We start from the raw sequence: 17,524 nt of genomic DNA, 5'->3' as shown, positions 1-17,524 counted from the left end.
AAAAATGCTTTTCTTTCAAAAATAAGGATATTTCTGAGTGACCCCAAACTTTTGAACAGTATTGTGTGTGTGTGTGTGTGTGTGTGTGTGTGTGTGTGTGTGTGTGTGTGTGTGTATATATATATATATATATATATATTTATACTCACAAAAGGCGAAAAGTGAATACAATATTGAACAGGGTATTTATTGAACAGAATTTGCAGGTTGATATGGAGTCTATTGTTTCCGATTCAGCAGATTCTTAGTTGAGCAGACCACCCTCCTTTAGGGCCAAGAAGTCCTGCTGGGTGCTGCTGCCCATCCAGGTGGTGATACTCGTAGCCAAAACACTCTCAATGATGCAGGTGTAGAAGTTCCTGAGCACCTTGAGAGGGAGCTTAAAGTCCCTGAAGGGTCTGAGGTGGTAGAGACACTGTCAAGCTTTCTTCACCAGGGTGTTGATGTGACGCCTTTTTCGTTCTCATTTTCAAATTCTTTAAAACTTCATTTCAATTTTTTTTTGACAACAATAGAACACAGTAACATGTAAATATAAATGCCAAAGACTGGAAAATTATTGCTTTATAACACTGCCATTCCCTAGCAGGTATAGTCTTGTGACTTAATCTGAGTTGGATTATTACATTTTCATTTTTACACAAATAGCACGTGAAAAATTCTAAAGCAACACACTATAATGCTATATGCTATAATGATAGTTCTGCCATAAGGATTCTACATGTCCTTAGAAAAAGGTTAGACCTTTCAGCCTCAAACTGAATGTTTTTTGGTGTTTTTCAAAGATTTTCTGGGGGCCTTTTCCAGCTTTTTTGATAGGACAGCAATGAGAGAGAGTCCCTATAGTCTGGGACTATAGCCCCTGTTTATGGGCCATCCGCTTAACCTGCTGAGTTAACGGGTGCCCCTCAAACTGAATTCTGAATTCAAACTTGAATCTTGACTGCATTCACAACCCATAGGAAAAAAGTTGACAAAGTTGAAGTGTACTGTGCCTGTATCTTAGTCCTATGAAGGCTTGATCATGTTGTCTTCAAAAACAATGTATCAAAACTGTTTGGGATGTAGTATTTAGAAAGTCATCATGAAACATTAAATATGTAGCATGTGAGCCCCACACTGATAGCGCTATCCAATTTTATATACAGTGTCTGAAGCTCTTGCACACTCCTATTTCAGACACACATCTGTAATATCAGACAAAATTAGTGAAGATCCCGTAGTTAAACCTAGTGTAGTCAGTATTTCTATGATGCCACTGGACAGAAAATACATACTAGCATTTCAGCTTATTGTATGTCAAGTGGTCTGAAAGGTAACTAGACTTCTGCCCCTCCTCCTGGCTGATTTTTCAGATTTCAGGAAAGGCAGCCCACAACAGGAGATTTCAGTTAATCACCCAGCTTTTCAGCAATCAGTGTCAAAGTCCATGGAGAGACGCTGGGGTCCAGTGGGTTAGGTGGTTGACAGGGTTCAAATCCCAGGTGAGCCCACAAATGACTGTGGACTTTTAGACTGACTATGATTAAAGCCTGTACTTGCCAGATGGGAGGGGCTTAGAACAGATATGAAAAAGTTGCAGAGGGAGAGCTGTACATTTTCAAGATTTCTGCCTACAGTAGCTTTAATGTTCATATGGCTCTTCTGGGTCTCTGTCAGAGTATCTGGGATTCTGCAGAAACTGCTGCTGCTGTAGTCTCATCAAACTCACGAGTGGATCCTCTTTGAAAGGGGGTTCATTCTGGGAGGATATTTTGGAGCTGTAGCCTTGATCTGAACCGCTGTTTGGAGCTTTTCTAGAATCCAGACCCTCGCCCTCCTCCATATCCATAGGCTGGGGGTGGCTGATTTCAGAAGAAGGGAAATACTCACTCGGTATGTTTGCACATGAGGGCTCTGGAAATTTTGAGTCCAGAGAGTTCTGTGGAGTTGAGCTTCTCTGGTCAAAATGGGCAAAGGGTTGATTGATAGGCAGTAAAGAATCCTCATCATCATCCTCAGTAGGAAGTTGACCCAAAGGTTCTTCTCTGAGGGAGAGCCAGTTCTGCCTTGGTGGTGGTAATTTGTTCAAAACAGGCTCTGCGCTATAGACTGATGCTGGACTGGGGCTGTGAGGATACAGATGATCTGTCAACACCTCATCCAGGCTTGACAGATGTTTGCACTCAGGATTCACTGCTGGTATAAGTTCTGCCACTGATGATAGCTGGTGCTCTGGGTTCAGTTCAGGTGTAAGAATATGAATCCTGTTGCAATTTTCATTGATTTCTACCTCATGAATGAAAACGGGAAGCCCATCTCTGATTACAGGGACACACTCTAGGACAGGAGGGATCTGCAGCTGGTCAATGAGTGGGCTGACTTCAGCAATGACTTCCTCCTCATTTTCTACACACTCCCTCTCAAACCAATCGGGATTTTCCGTTTGGTAGGCCTGGAAGGCATCAATAGCTTTTTTCAGGTCTCTACCTGAGGGACAGTGGAAATATTCATCCCCACCAATTCCCTCAATGTGGTTAACAAGACCTGGCTCATACTTTTCTTTGTCTAAGATGCGGAAGTACATCTCTTCAAAGTGCTTCATCAGATTATATTTGACGGCAATGTCAAAAACTGATGGCACGTCTAGTTCGCTGCTGATGTCACCAAAGTAAGCTACCATGTACTTGCTCTGCATACCTGCCTGGTGCATGTCAGTTAGGAAGAGGTTAAGAAAGGGAGTGAGCATATCATCTGTGGGAGAGGTGATGTCTTCCCTCAGTGTCACTGGCCTCTGACCACACATGGCCCTCCACTTTGCCTGGACACCTTGTGAACACAGCACCAGGATTTTATCAGAGGGGTTTTTCATCTGCTGCCGTTGCCACTCAAGCCAGCGGTGGCGACCCACCATGCTGACTGATGTGGAGTCGAGCAGGTCTACCAGCACCTCGATGCCACACTTGGCCCGGAGGAAGCTGCAGAGCTTCAGCACTATGTCTCTATACAAGTGGTGGTCCTGGGAGTAGATGACCAGCACTTTGGGAGGTTGTTTAAGCTGATGTTGCTGCTGTTTCTTACTTTTGTCATGTGGTGCAGTTTTATCTGAAAGTGGAAAAAAAAGTACAAAGTACCATCAGCAGATTAAAGGTGATTTTAAGCTATCCACAAGTCAACAAAAGTCTATATTCCCAATAAAAGTTGATGAATTGTGACTGAAAATGTATTCTATGTGACTAACCTGACTTCCTGCGGTAGACATAAATCACAAGTGCCATCACTATGCACATAGACACCACTCCTATTGCAATCAATGTGTTCCAAGAGACATCTGGGGCATCTGTTGACTTTGCTGTGGTAAAGAAAACACAGTTTATTAGTTGGCAACACTGCAGATTAAACTAGCCATCCAAGCCTCATGCAAGCATATCACAAATCTGGATACCTTGCAATATCTCTTCTAAAGATCTTCAGGAATATGTTGTTTTAGTCATACAAAGCCAATGACTAGGCTTCAAGGGTGGTGAGTTAGTCAGTGATTGTTATGGCTGCTGAACTGACTACTGTAGATTTCTGTGCAGACATTCATGGTCATACTAGTAGTTAAATTGACTATGCTGACTTCACCTCTACGACCACAAGTGGGCCCAACTTTTTACTTATCCACTGACATATCTCTTATCAAGGACCTGAAATCCATAGACATTGTTTATGGACCAAATCAAGTTGGCCATGTTTGTTGTCTCAAAAAATAAAACTTGATGGTTCAGCAGATTTAATAATCTGATTTGGTGTAAACTGAGCCCAAGATGGACGTCCCTTATACTTGACCTAAAGGCAGATCAATATATATAAACTGCACAACAAAATAAAACTATGTTTTAATTTTAATTTTGAAGAAAACTGTGTTGTGTTAATAATGCCCTCACTACACGCAGAGCATGCTTTCACACTGTATAAACAGTGCTTAACAAATTCATTAGACCACCACCCAGCGTAAGGTGTTTGACACCGCTGCCCTAAATTAACAGTATTGCTGATTACCAAAATATTGTTTTATGTTTCTGTAATGATTAATCTGCCAGTATGTGCAAGCTCTTTAATCACAATGATATATTTAATGCTAAAAGAGTTATTGTTGTTATCCATGAATTTTCAAATTTACAGTTTTACAAAAAGCTGAAAAAAATAATAAAGCACATTATTACTTTTTGATTGAGATGCCAAATTACAGTTATTTGCTTGTGTTCCTGAACAGAAAAAATGTGTGTTAATGGTTGTGTGTTACCCTTGATTAATTTCTGACTTCTCAGAGAAGTCAGAAATTAATCTCAGTGTGTCGGCTCAAATTTGGGTAAAAAACCTGAATTCAGTTTGAAATTCCTCACTAATGTTCAAAATGTAGAAGTGTAGGGGACTCACTGAGAAAGATAAGAAGAGTCTGAATTAAAGCACTTCATGATGCTGGATGGTCTTTGAGACAAATAGGGCAAGACACAGTGTGGTCAGTATGCCTTGGACTCCATTGCAGAGACTGGTACTTAGAAAATGCACAAAGGAAGGGGCTGAGAATGAAAGCTAACTGAAGCAGATGTTAGACACCTCAAGATTTTAAGTATTAGAGACAGAAGGAAGACCACTGCTGACCTTCAGGCAGAGACTAACGCTTCTACATCAGAATCTGAGAAAATCTCCAGAATGACCATAAGCAGAAGACTGAAGGAACAAGGCTTAACGGGAAGAATAGCTGCTAAGAAGACATTATTGAGGCCTGCAAAAGCACCTAAAATTTGTCAGGGAGTACAAACACTGGACTGTATATGACTGGAAGAAGGTACTCAGGATAAACGAGTTCAAGTTTGAACTCTTCAGACAGCATGTTTAGGTCCGTGGAAAAGCTGCAGAACATTTTGATGCTAGAGGCATTGAAGTCACAGTGAAACACGGTGGAGATTCCATTGTGGTATGGGGTTCCATTTGTGGAAATGGCATGGGCAAATTAGTTAAAATCAGTGGTATCATGAGCAAGAAGATCTACCACAACATCTTGGTACATCATGGAATCGCTTCCGGATTGCACCTGATTGGTAGTGGTTCATATATCAAGAAGACAATGACCCCAAGCATACTTTAAAGCTGTTCAGAGACTACTGGACCAAGACAAAATTAATCTGGAGTACTGGAACTGATGGACTGGCCAAGCCAAAGTCCAGACTTGAATCCTATTGAACAGGTCTGGGATTTATTGATTTCAAAAATAGATTAAAAAAAGGTTTCATCCAAAGCAAGTCTCTGAGAACAGCTACAAACTATTTGGAACTCAACAACAAAAGAGACTGTGGAAAAGTACAATAAAACAATGACAGCAGGAATGCAAGCTGCAATCAGCACCAAAGGAGGTAATACAAAATATTGACAGTTTTGGTTAATATACACCGATCAGGAATAACATTATAGGAATAACAACCACTTGCCAAAAATTGTGTTGGTCCACCTTTTGCTGCCAAAACAGCCCTGACCCATCGAGACATGGACTCCACTAGACCCCTGAAGGTGTGCTGTGGTATCTGGCACCAAGATGTTAGCAGCAGATCCTTTAAGTTCTGGGTAATTGCAAGGTGGGGCCTCCATAGATCAGACTGGTTTGTCCAGCACACCCTACAGATGCTGGATTGGATTGAGGTCTGGGGAATTTGGAGGCCAAGTCAGCACCTAAAATTTGTTGTTGTGCTCCTCAAACAATTCCTGAACCATTTTTACTTTGTGGCATGACATAATATGCAGCTGAAAGAGGTCACAGCCATCAAGCAATACCGTTTCCATGAAAGGGTGTACATGGTCGGCAACAATGTTTAGTTGGTACGTGTCAAAGTAACATGAGCATGGACGGCAGGACCCAAAGTTTCCCAGCAGAACATTACCCAAAGCATCACATTGCCTCCACCGGCTTGCCTTTTTCACATAGTGCATCCTGGTATCATGTGTTCCCCAGGTAAGCAACGCACCTGGCCATCCACATGACGTAAAAGAAAACATGATTCATCAGACCAGGACACCTTCTTCCATTGTTCTACGGTCCATTTCTGATGCTCACATGTCCTTTGTTGGTGCTTTTGGCAGTGGGCAGGGATCAGTATGAACACCCTGACTGGTCTGAGGCTATCCAGCTCCATACGCAACAAACTGTGATGCTCTGTGTATTCTGACACCTTTCTATCAGAACCAGCATTAACTTCTTCATTAACCTGAGCAATAGTAGATTGTCTGTTGGATTGGACCACATGGGCCAGCATTCTCCCCCAATGTGCATGAACCTTGGTGGCCCATCACCCTGTCACTGGTTCACCACAGTTCCTTCCATGGACCACTTTTGATAGATCCTGACCACTGCAGAACAGGAACACCCCAAGAGCTGCAATTCTGGAGATGCTCTGATCCAGTCCTCTAGCATCACAATCTGGGGCTCTCATCAAACTCACTCAAATCCTTACACTTGCCCATTTTTCCTGTTTCTAACACAACTTTCAGGAGAAAATGTTCACTTTCTGCCCAATATATTCAACCCACTAACAGGTGCCATGATGAAGAGATAATCAGTGTTATTCACTTCCCCTGTCATTGGTCAGAATATTAGGCCTGATCAGTGTATGTGAAAAAGGACTATTTAGTTGTGCCAGTTTGTTATTTGCCTAATAAACAATAATAAAATTTTCTAGTTTGAAACAAGTTTTTGACTGATATCTAAAATGTCCATGTTTTCTTGTTTTTATGGCACGGGGTCTAATACATTTGTAAAGCACTGTATATATTATAATAAGGCATGCAATTATAATTTAAGTATTAACAACTGATTGGCAACCTGATACATGCTGTATAAAGACAAGGAAATCTGGGAATCAAACCATTAACTTAATCACCGATGTTGAACTTGACCATAATATGATGCTAAGGACTGCTCTACTGCAGAACTGAACAACCGCTCAAAGTATTCTGAAAATTGCAGTTTGTCCATTTGCAATATGAAAACTGCAGGAGCTGCAGTTTGTTGAATAGGGTACAATGTGTCACAAGATACCCTAGCCTACTAATCATATTCTCTAAATATAAAGAAACGTGCATGTTTGGTACAAACTACTCTTATAATAATTTGATCATTTTAATGTTTTTTCAAGCATATCTGCAAACATACCGGTACAAAAATCCTGAGTTCTTTTATGACGGATACAGTCCGGCCAGCATCGTGGGAAATGGGGATTTACCTGCAGTAAAGAAAAAAGTCATGTTAACAAGAACACGTAGGTAAAGTGTGATTATAGACAATTCTAAGGTATTAACAGAAAAATGAAAAAAAAAATGGTTATGAACTGAATACTAACATCACTCAGCAGAATAAATGTAAAAATGTTTACCTCAACAGCAAACTGGCAGCAGGATCTTGGCCATTTATCAAGAATGAATGACATATTCAGGGTCGTCAAATTGTTCTGGAGAAAAGGTTGTGTTTTTAATGTGCAAAGATTATTATTCAGGCAGACTGATGCTGCACTGAACACTTGTCAAAATAGTTGCAAAATACAACATTTGCATTTATTAACATAACTGTACGATATGAAAATGGAGGTTTAATATGTAATGTATCTGTTACTGTAGAGTTACCACATTTACGTGGTTTACAAATATCATAAGCATTCTTTTCTGCAATTAGCAGAATAATACTGCAGGGAGAGGATGTACACCGAGTTCCATGTACTGAAAAGACAAAAAACTGCTAAAAAAGTAGGCTAGGATACAACAGACAGGATGTTGTAATGAGCAGATACAGAAATGTTCTAGGTCAAATCACTGAGAAGAAAAACACATTCATTCTGTGACTGTATGAACAGTTTCCAATACAGAAGCCTCGTAATTTTCCACTTGATGTGATCTTACCTTTTTTATGCTGTGAGGATGTTTGTTAATGTCGCAGCTGACAATAACATCATACTCTTCACACCGTTTATCTGTGTTGAAGCTAACAGCCAGAGCAGACTTTCCACTGTCTGCAGTGATCTGAGCCACACTGATGTTAGACTGCCACAGACTTCCTACAATACAACAAAGGGACATGTAGCAGATGGGGAACACTTTATATACTCTTACTGGACTTTAAGAACCTCTATGAGGGACTCACCTGTCTCTATACAGAACTGGGTCATTTGCATTTTGGGATGGTGACAGCCTGTGTAAACCAAAATGAGAGAATTTTAGCCTATCAGCAGATGAGAACATGAAAATGAAACAAATGCTCCAAATAACACCTATGTTTTCAGTTAAATCAGCCATTTTCAGCTTAGGAGATTCTATAAGAACTATAAATCATCTCACTATCAGCAACTCAGATTTCAGACCTGCATTGTACCTGCATTTTCAATAATTGCCACCATGTTTCAGATACTTGAAAGTTCTCTACATATACAGTGTGTGTAAACCTGTATATTCCAAACCAGACAAAGACATTCAGAGAACAGACTGATTACATAATAAATGGTTTTTGTCTTCAAACAAACACGGAAATACACTGCTCAGAAAAATTAAAGGAACACTTTGAAAACACATCATATTTCAATACGGGGAAAAAACAAACTGGATATTTACATTGATATGGACTGGATAATGTGTTAGGAACGAAAAGTGCCACATTGTTTGATGGAAATGAAAATTATCAACCCCCCAGGAGGGCTAAATTCAAGACACCCCAAAATCAAAGTGAAAAACTGATGTAGCGGGCTAGTCCATCTTGCTGAAATTCCTTGGCAGCAACTCAAAATGGTATTCAGTAGTTTATATGGCCTCCATGTCCTTGTATGCATGACTGACGATGCCGGGACAAGCTCTGAATGAGACGACAGATGGTGTCCTGGGGTATCTCCTCCCAGAACTGGACCAGGGCATCGCTGAGCTCCTGGACAGTCTGAGGAGCAACCTGATGGTGTTGGATGGAACTAAACATAATGTTCTAAAGGTGTTCTATTGGATTCAGGTCAGGTGAGCATGGGGGCCAGCTAATGGTATCAGTTCCTTCATCCTCCAGGAACTGCATGAGTTCTCTTACCACATAAGACTGGGCATTGTCATGTCCAGGACCACTGCACCAATGTAGGGTCTGACAATGGGTCAAAGGATTTCATCCTGATACCTAATGGCAGTCAGAATGCCATTGTCCAGCCTGTAGAGGTCTGTGCGTCCCTCCATGGATATGCCTCCCCACACCATCACTGACCCCCCACCAAACCGGTCATGCTGAACAATGTTACAGGCAGCATAACATTCTCCACGGCTTCTCCAGACCCTTTCATGTCTGTCACATGTGCTCAGGGTGAACCTGCTCTCATCTGTGAAAAGCACAGGGCACCATTGGCAGACCTGCCAATTCCTGTGTTCTATGGCAAATGCCAGCCGAGCTCCACGGTGCCAGTCAGCGAGCACAGCGGGCACTAGAGGACGCTGGGCCCTCAGACCACTCTCATTACATCTCTTTCTGATTGTTTGATCAGAGACATTCACACCAGTGGTCTGCTGGAGGTCATTTTGTAGAGCTATTGCAGTGCTCATCCTGTTCCTCCTTGCACAAAGGAGCAGATACCTGTCCTGCTGATGGGTTGAGGACCTTCAACAGCCCTGTCAAGCTCTCCCAGACTAACTGCCTGTCTCCTGGAATCTCCTCCATGCGCTTGAGAATGTGCTGGGAGACACAGCAAACCTTCTGGCAATGGCACGCATTGATGTGCCATCCTGGAGGAGTTGGACTGTTTGTTGAACCTCTGTAGGGTCCAGGTATCACCTCATGCTACCAGAAGTGACATGGACCCTAGCCAAATGTAAAACTATTGAAAAACAGTCAGACAATATTAGGTAGGAAAAAATGTCAGTAGCCTTCACCTGTAAACTCATTCCTGTTTTGGGGGTTGTCTCATTGTTACCCCTCTAGTGCATCTGTTGTTAATTTTATGAACACCAAAGCAGCTGAAACTGACTAAAAAGCCCCTCAGTTACTTACTTGACCAGATCAGTATCCCACATGTTTCACTGATTTGATGCAATACTTAGATTAAAAAGTGTTCCTTTAATTTTTTTGAGCAGTGTATATCTATAAATATATCTGTATATAAAAAGAGAAACTCACTGCCATTTCATCCAAAAAGTAACAGAAGGATGAACAATCCAGGAGTCTAATCCAGACAGTGGGTTTAGTCAAAAATACTTAGATTATTAACTCTGAGATAAGAGAAACTATGCGTTTTCCTTTCCAGAAAGAGGTAACTCTGGGTCACTCACCATAGTAACAGCCTATATCAACCTAACCTGTTCTCTGGAAAGTTTACTTCAACAAATTCATTTCCTCACTCATACAATCCTTATCAAAGCACATACCACAGAAGTTTTGTCTGTAGGCTCATCAAAATAGATATTAATTAAACTAACTCCAATCAGCTGTTCTGGAACCAAAAACTCAGGTTCCTCATTTCAGAGTTGGTCTACTTAGACTTTAGGTTTAGGCTCACGTTTTGTTAAACCCTCTTTGTGGAAAAGACTCCATGAAGACAGCAGGTTCATTTGCTCACTCTAACACAACAAAACAGCCATGTTGGTTGTGACTTACCAGGGACAGTGACATCAGTGCTGACATCATAGGAGGTGTGGTCGAGCTCTGGTTTGGGGATGTTGAAGACAGACACCCGGTATTTCTCACCAGGGACCAGCACCAGCATGTCAGCTGAGAATGACCACTGAAAACACGTTGTTTTCAGGATTTTGGAAATCAATCACAGGGTTGTCAGATGTGATGACATTAACAGCAACAAAGTCTACAGTCAGAATAGGATGTGGTGGAGCAACAGGTGAAGAACACTGCTAGTCTGGTGGTCGCGGCTCAAAGCAGAGAGGGAAGAGCTGCAAGTGGAAAGCTGTTTATTCTTCAATTCTGCTGTTTGAGTTTTTTTTTTTTTTCCTTTTATCCAATTTTCTGTGGACTGCAGCTTTAGGAGGATTTGGAATGCAGGACATTGAAGGGTGATATACTTTCTTCCTCATCTGCTTTTACTGAACTGCAGGATCTTGTGGCTAATTGTATTTGAGCTAGCTGCAGTTCTCTTTGATTGAATGGCATTAAAAACTGATGCCTTGGAGAAGTTTGTCATCTCCAATGAAATCTGCCTGATACGAAAAGAACTAAAGGGAAGCAAAGGAATACGGTTAGTTTCTCTCCACAGGCTACCTACAACAGGTATAAGGGCAGTAATGGGACAAAAAATGGATCATCATGATACAGGATGCAAAGACAACAGTCCCAAATTCTTAAATTGCCCCTAAGGGACAAATAAAATTCAGAAAATGAAAACTAAAAAGTTGAGTATGTTTTACAAGTATATATATGCAAATGCAGAAATATAGCCATGAGATTTCAACATAGACCTCTAAAGAATGTCTGAAGCGGAATTGAGCCACCCACCTTTTCGTTTGATGGATCTCTCTGTCCAAGTTTGTCTTTGAAAGAATATCGAACACACAGGTTGTGATTGGTGGGCACCACCAGGACGTGAAGCTCAGTGGCAGTCAGGTAACTGATACTGCCTGAAGAGGAACACAGCAGAGGTTACTTCACCACTGTACACTGATCTACAATTTAGTGTTTGTCACGATTTAGGATAGATTATTTTTGTTGATTCATCCATTTTGTTTCTGTCAGTAATAAAAGAGAACTAAACAACTTCAATGCTAACATCTGGGAACAGTTTATTTCTGACCTGTCTAATATGTTCTTGACCCATCACACTTCAAGGACATCACTGTTACTTACTTTTCAAACTTTTTCTGATGTTTTCCTGACACTTCTTTTCACATCAATAAAAAACAACACAAAAAATATTTGAGGGCTCTATAAAAAAAACTGAATATACAAATAAAACTGCAGTAAATACAAACCATTATTTAGTAAAAAATGACATATTTAGAACACAGTTATTAACATGTCAGGTACGATATTGTTATGACTAATACAAAGCATGATAAAAAAGTTAAACACCTGATTTCACTGAAGCTGTCATCTGCAATTTAATGTCCATCTTCTTGTCTGTTCTATATTGCTGTCTGGGGTTAATTAGGCACAAATTCACAGAGGACTCTTCCTATTAGATAATAATAATAATTCTGCAGCTCTTCCAAATAGCAACATGGTGAGTTTCCTCGTGAAACAACAAAAATGTGTTTTTTTTTAATGTCTGCCTTAATAATACAGGGTGCTCCAAAAAACATGGCATCACTTCATCACCTAATAATTTGCTTAGAATTTGTTTGCTGTTTTTGCTCTAAAAAAGTGTAAACATTGTTATTGTTCTACTTTCAGGAATAGACATGCCGTTTACTGCGACAGAAAAGGTGCTCTGTGTACTGCAGTATGCCTAAACTCAGTCAAATGTGAATGTGCAATGTGAGTTTGTGAGAAACTTTCATAAACAAGCGCCAACAGGAAAGCAGATTTGGATGTGGCATGAGAAGTTTCAAGAGGAAGGAAGGAACTCCACTACCGACTTGATGTGTGACGCGTCACAAGCGGTGCACACATTACACATTTGTACTAACTTTGGAACATTATAAAATGACCATCCCTCAGAATTTTCATTTGAAATTTATAGAATAAAACATTTCATGTCCAAAGTAAATTCTATTAAGAATCATTTCTCCTGACCATGTAGTCACTCCGATATGGACATCTCAAATGATGTCGATTTTGTTTGGGACACCCTTTACATCTAAAATGTGTTGCAATACTGGCATCCATCCATCCATACATCCATCCATCCATCCATACATCCACTGCCTAATCCTCATTAGAGTCGCAGGGTGCTGGAGTCTATCCCAGCTGACTTAGGGGACACCTGGACAGGTAACAGTCTGTCACAGGACTACACATAGAGACAAACACTCACATTCACACCTGCAGACAATTCAGAATCACCAGTTAACCTCAGCATGTTTATGGACTGTGGGAGGAAGCTGGAGAACCTGGAGAAAACCCACACATGTACAGGGAGAACATGGAAACTCCATGCAGAAAGATCCCAGACCGGGATGTGAACCGGGGATCTTCTATCTGCAAAGTGACAGTGCTAACCACCAAGCCACTGTGCAGCCCAGTACTGGCATGTACACATTAAATAATGTTACAATCATATCCTCAGAAAGCAGACTGACTCACCTTCATCCCTTAGCTTCCAGGTAGCGTTCAGTACAGGCTGCAGATGTCCTGCCTCATCCTGCCTGGTGTCCACTGACACCTGCAGCTCCTCTGGAGCACTGGGAGTGTATTTATGAGACTTCAGCCACCCTCTGTCCAGACAGTTACCTGCACACACACACACACACACACACACACACACACACACACACACACACACACACACACACACACACACACACACACACACACACACACACACACACACACAGAGTGAATGGCACAAAGCTGGGAAACCTGACAACACAACAGAGATTTCGACACATTTTCAGCGTATTGTGTCATCTGTGCATTTACTGCATGTCTAAATTTGTTTGATGAAAAATATTCTTCTGAATTTAAATGCTGACTGTTGTGTTTCCCTGATCACGGTGGTGAAGATTTGCATTTGAAAAAAGAAACAACAACAAACATCTCAGTTTGTGCCAACCAATCAGGCTCTTCTCTTGTGTCCACTCTCTGTCCTGGTGATTCTGAATCTTAATTTCTGGTTTCACTGTTTAAGCAGGACAGTTCTACTCACTGGTGTTCTTTCACTGAAAAATCTGTCTGTGTGTACTTCATCTCCTGAACGGTTCAATCTCATAATTTGAGTTTTAGTTGAGCTATTTCCTGGTTCATGCTAAAGTACTCTTTCCCCTTGTCTGGGCTGATGTTAAGTCCTGTCTTCTGTCATCTCCACCTCAGTTATTTCCTGATTGTCTCTACCTGTGTCTGAGTAACTAGCTGAAGTGTTTGTCCTTGTCCTCTGTCCTTAAAAGTTACATCCAATAAACTTGTATCATTAGTATTTAGAGCAGTAGTCTGAACTACTACTACTCTCACACAATACAGTTATGAGTTGAGCTGGCTCACTAAATGAACCATTAAATGAAGCATTGCTAGCTTGATTTCCTGTGCTTCCCAGCATGCACTGCATTAATGTTAAAATTCACCAGAAACCTTTCTCTTCTCTGTTTTATTAATTCAAACAGTGCACATCAGGATGAAGACCCCTTAATAGTTTTTTTAAGTAAAAGCTTGTAAACCAAGATTTGATCTGCATTGCTTTCATTTGAGTGATAATGTAGAATGACAGCATGTAGAATATGATACTTTAACTTTGAATAAAAAAAATCTGAATTCTAAAATGGATACTCACCTGTGCTGACTGTACAATTCAAATCCTGGGATAGAAAAAAATGAGAGAAGAAAAAAATGAGAGAAGAGAATTTTAGTACTATCATTATTGTAATTGTAAACTTTTTAGCACTAAATGATTTTCATGATCTTCTGTGGAGGCGTCACTCCATAACATTATGAAGAAAATGCTGTAGGACCACTGCAATTTCACACTGTTTTGTCCATTTAACAAACTCCACAGTCATTTGTGTCTAAACGTATCCTTTTTATTTAATCAGATCAGATTCAGCTTATCTTAAAGGGGACATAGAAGTACACAGAAATAGCTCCATCATTTACACAAAACAAAACAGCACCATGCTACAGAACAACACAGTACACAAACAATTTGAACCAGTAATGTGCTGTCAGCTACCAGTAATCAATGTTTTTTCATATGCTGTTGTTTAGAGGTACGAGTCATTCCAGAACTAGAGGACATTTTACATCCCACTCATCAAATTTTAAATAATCCATGTAGAAAATACTGAAACATGCAGTTAATGCAGTTGTAAATTTGAAAACATTTTTTAAAATATCAAATAGTTCTCCCCAAAATTCAATTTTTCTCTTGTCTCACCTCTCCAATGACCAAACTGAATCTCAAATTAAACAGTTAAAATGAAACCTTAACCTCCTTTATCTGGTATTATTTTTCATTGATGTTGCTTGTAATTATGGGAATTTTTTAAATTCAATATAATATATTAAATAATAAATATTATGCATGGAATGTGTGTCCCACTACATGTTAGCAAAACCTGTCGATGATGTTCTTGTCATATTGTGTCTTGTTGTTTTCGGTCCTATTTTTTGTCATTCTGTCTTATTTTAGTCATTCTCTGTCTTGTTTTTGTCATTTTCTGTCTTGCCTGTGTCATTTTGTATCTTGTCTCGGTTGTTTTGTGTCTTGTTATTCTCATTTTCTGTCTTGTTTTTGTCATTAACATCATCCAACAGTTTTCCTAAAGAATGGGTAGAGCAAAGCTATGTCTTCTCTTCTATTTTTCATATTTCCATCACATTGTCAGCCTTGACTGAACGTCTCACTCTACCTCATATTATCAGGATCAGTCTCATTCTTTGGACTGTTTTCCATCAGTCAGTTTTTCCTTTTGGTCAGCAGTAACAGCTAGCTAAATATCTAGCTTCTACTGCTGAGAAAAAGATCACATTAGCATGGATTAGCAACCATGTTACTGTGATTAGAGTAGGGTTAGCAAACAACACATAAAACATGGAATAGAAATGGCACCATTGCTGTGTAAGCTGAGTCAATCAAGCTTTTAATAGTTTATTACCTATTACTGATCAATATGGAGCAGGAAAATGTTTTAAAAAAGGTTTATTTAAAAAATGAAGCCTAAATGTCTTCCAGTTGTGAAATGACTCATATAGCTTAGTGAGCCTATACAGCGGATGTACAAAGGCTAGATTTTACAGGACGCACTTCATTCCTCTTCTGCCTCAAAGGTCAATACATCTTTAAATTAGTTGAATCATGAACGGAACATTACAGACGATTAATTATCATTATACCTTGTAAACGGTTTATTTAAGAAAATAGGCAAAACCTACATAATCTAATAATGTCTAAACAAGGAAACAAAGTGAACAGAGCCTGAACCTTCCCCCTCCTCCCCCTCCAGTCCTCACCTGTCGGCCGCAGCTCAGAGGAGGTCCTGATAAAATGCTCACCGCGGACGACAACGAAACACACATTACCACCAACAGAGCTCGGTCAGATACCATTTTTACAGAAGCTTCTTCCACTGTCACACTGCCCGCATTTCAAACAAACTGCTGCGGTCTTGCCTCCGCGTAAACCAGAAGTGTCGTCTGTTAATAAACTTCCTGCTGTGTGAAAAAGTACCTGTTCCGCTTACCGTAAGTTACCCCTCGATGCGTTCACGTGGCTTGGGAATTTCGAAAATTCTTTTAACAGCGACGGTAATGAATGTAAATCACCAGCGTAACATTTCGGAAAAAAATAAATAATGGGAGCTTTTGCTATAAAATAGAATATAAAAATGATTATACGGATCATTTTTCTTCGTTTCTCCGCCGGTATGGCGTCACATATGATGACATGTGATGCTATAATAATTGTTTAGGACAGTGGACAACCATTACAGTTGAGGCAAATAACCCTCTCTGTCCAGACCTGCAGTCATTTTTAGATGTATAAATACTGAGGCTATGACATTCAAGCTCCCAAAAGCCCCTCAGCTGCTGTGCACACTACACATGTTCAAGTTCACTTTAGTATCTCACTGGGAGAGATTTGTCATGGAAGAAAGAGCAAGCTGCACTGCAACACATAAGACAGAACACACACTACTAAAAACACAGAAAATATAATCCTAGACATATAAATAAATAAGTTACAATAATATTTAAAAAATCTGAAATGCACCCCCCCATACATGTCACACATCCCTACACACACACACAACACCTGATTACCTTTGATAGCTGTACTTAACTGCCTATTTATGAACCTGACTGAGAGAGTTTTTCAAATGGTTGAGCCTGCACAGCGGTACTCTGAACCTCCTGCCTGAATTCAACAGAACATACTCTGTGAACAGGACATGTGATAGATCAGCAGGAATACGGTTTGCCTGAATGATGTATAAATAAGTCTATAAATAAGTCTTGCAACATGAGTGGAGTAGGGTACCCATGATCATACAAGCCATCTTCAAAACGTTATGCATCTGAATTCTGGACTTGACTGTCAGAACCCCAAACCAGCAGGTGATCCAGTACCTAACTATTCAGATTCAGACTCTATGGACTCAATGGTTACAAAAAACCAAACAACTCTATGTATTTCTGAATGGGCCTGGAACTGTTTTTCTACATCCATTTATCCATTCATGTACTAACATGGTTATTAACTGCTGTGTGCTGTTCCTCACTGTGTGCTGTGTCCTCTTTAACACACATCTAAAACGTCTTTCAACAAACATTTAGTTTTGCTAAATTTCCATATTAACATTACACATTCTATAAAGGCAGACATAAAGGAGATGATTAGCACCAAGCAGTGAGAATATGGGCAAATGTTTTTACCGGCTCACAGCTGCAGTGAGGGCTAATCTCTAC

General features: G+C 40.2%; 1 protein-coding gene across 1 annotated transcript; it reads right to left on the bottom strand.

Moving 5' to 3' along the window:
* Positions 1-162: 162 nt before the first annotated feature.
* On the bottom strand, positions 163-16,305 carry il17ra1a (interleukin 17 receptor A1a). Its single transcript, XM_022215811.2, has 11 exons — positions 16,070-16,305; positions 14,394-14,418; positions 13,214-13,360; positions 11,468-11,589; positions 10,619-10,745; positions 8,150-8,197; positions 7,909-8,063; positions 7,389-7,463; positions 7,169-7,238; positions 3,221-3,331; positions 163-3,084 (listed from the first exon to the last, which is right to left on the bottom strand). The coding sequence occupies exons 1-11, from the start codon at positions 16,163-16,165 to the stop codon at positions 1,625-1,627; spliced, it is 2,436 nt and encodes an 811-aa protein (XP_022071503.1). The 5' UTR covers positions 16,166-16,305; the 3' UTR covers positions 163-1,624.
* Positions 16,306-17,524: the final 1,219 nt, after the last annotated feature.

The sequence above is a fragment of the Acanthochromis polyacanthus genome, chromosome 1, assembly GCF_021347895.1.
Source record: "Acanthochromis polyacanthus isolate Apoly-LR-REF ecotype Palm Island chromosome 1, KAUST_Apoly_ChrSc, whole genome shotgun sequence".
In the NCBI taxonomy this organism is placed as follows: domain Eukaryota; kingdom Metazoa; phylum Chordata; class Actinopteri; family Pomacentridae; genus Acanthochromis; species Acanthochromis polyacanthus.
Note: the sequence above shows the minus strand (reverse complement) of the source record. Positions and strands in the feature narration are given on the sequence as shown.

Bases quoted from the DNA above. Each gene is read 5' to 3' on its own strand.
- il17ra1a (XM_022215811.2), bottom strand. From the start codon at position 16,165: ATGGTATCTGACCGAGCTCTGTTGGTGGTAATGTGTGTTTCGTTGTCG. The intron at 7,239-7,388 runs GTAAACATTTTT...TCTTTACTGCAG, and splicing joins GCTGCCAGTTTGCTGTTGAG to GTAAATCCCCATTTCCCACG. The intron at 3,085-3,220 runs GTTAGTCACATA...TTCCACTTTCAG, and splicing joins TGTCTACCGCAGGAAGTCAG to ATAAAACTGCACCACATGAC.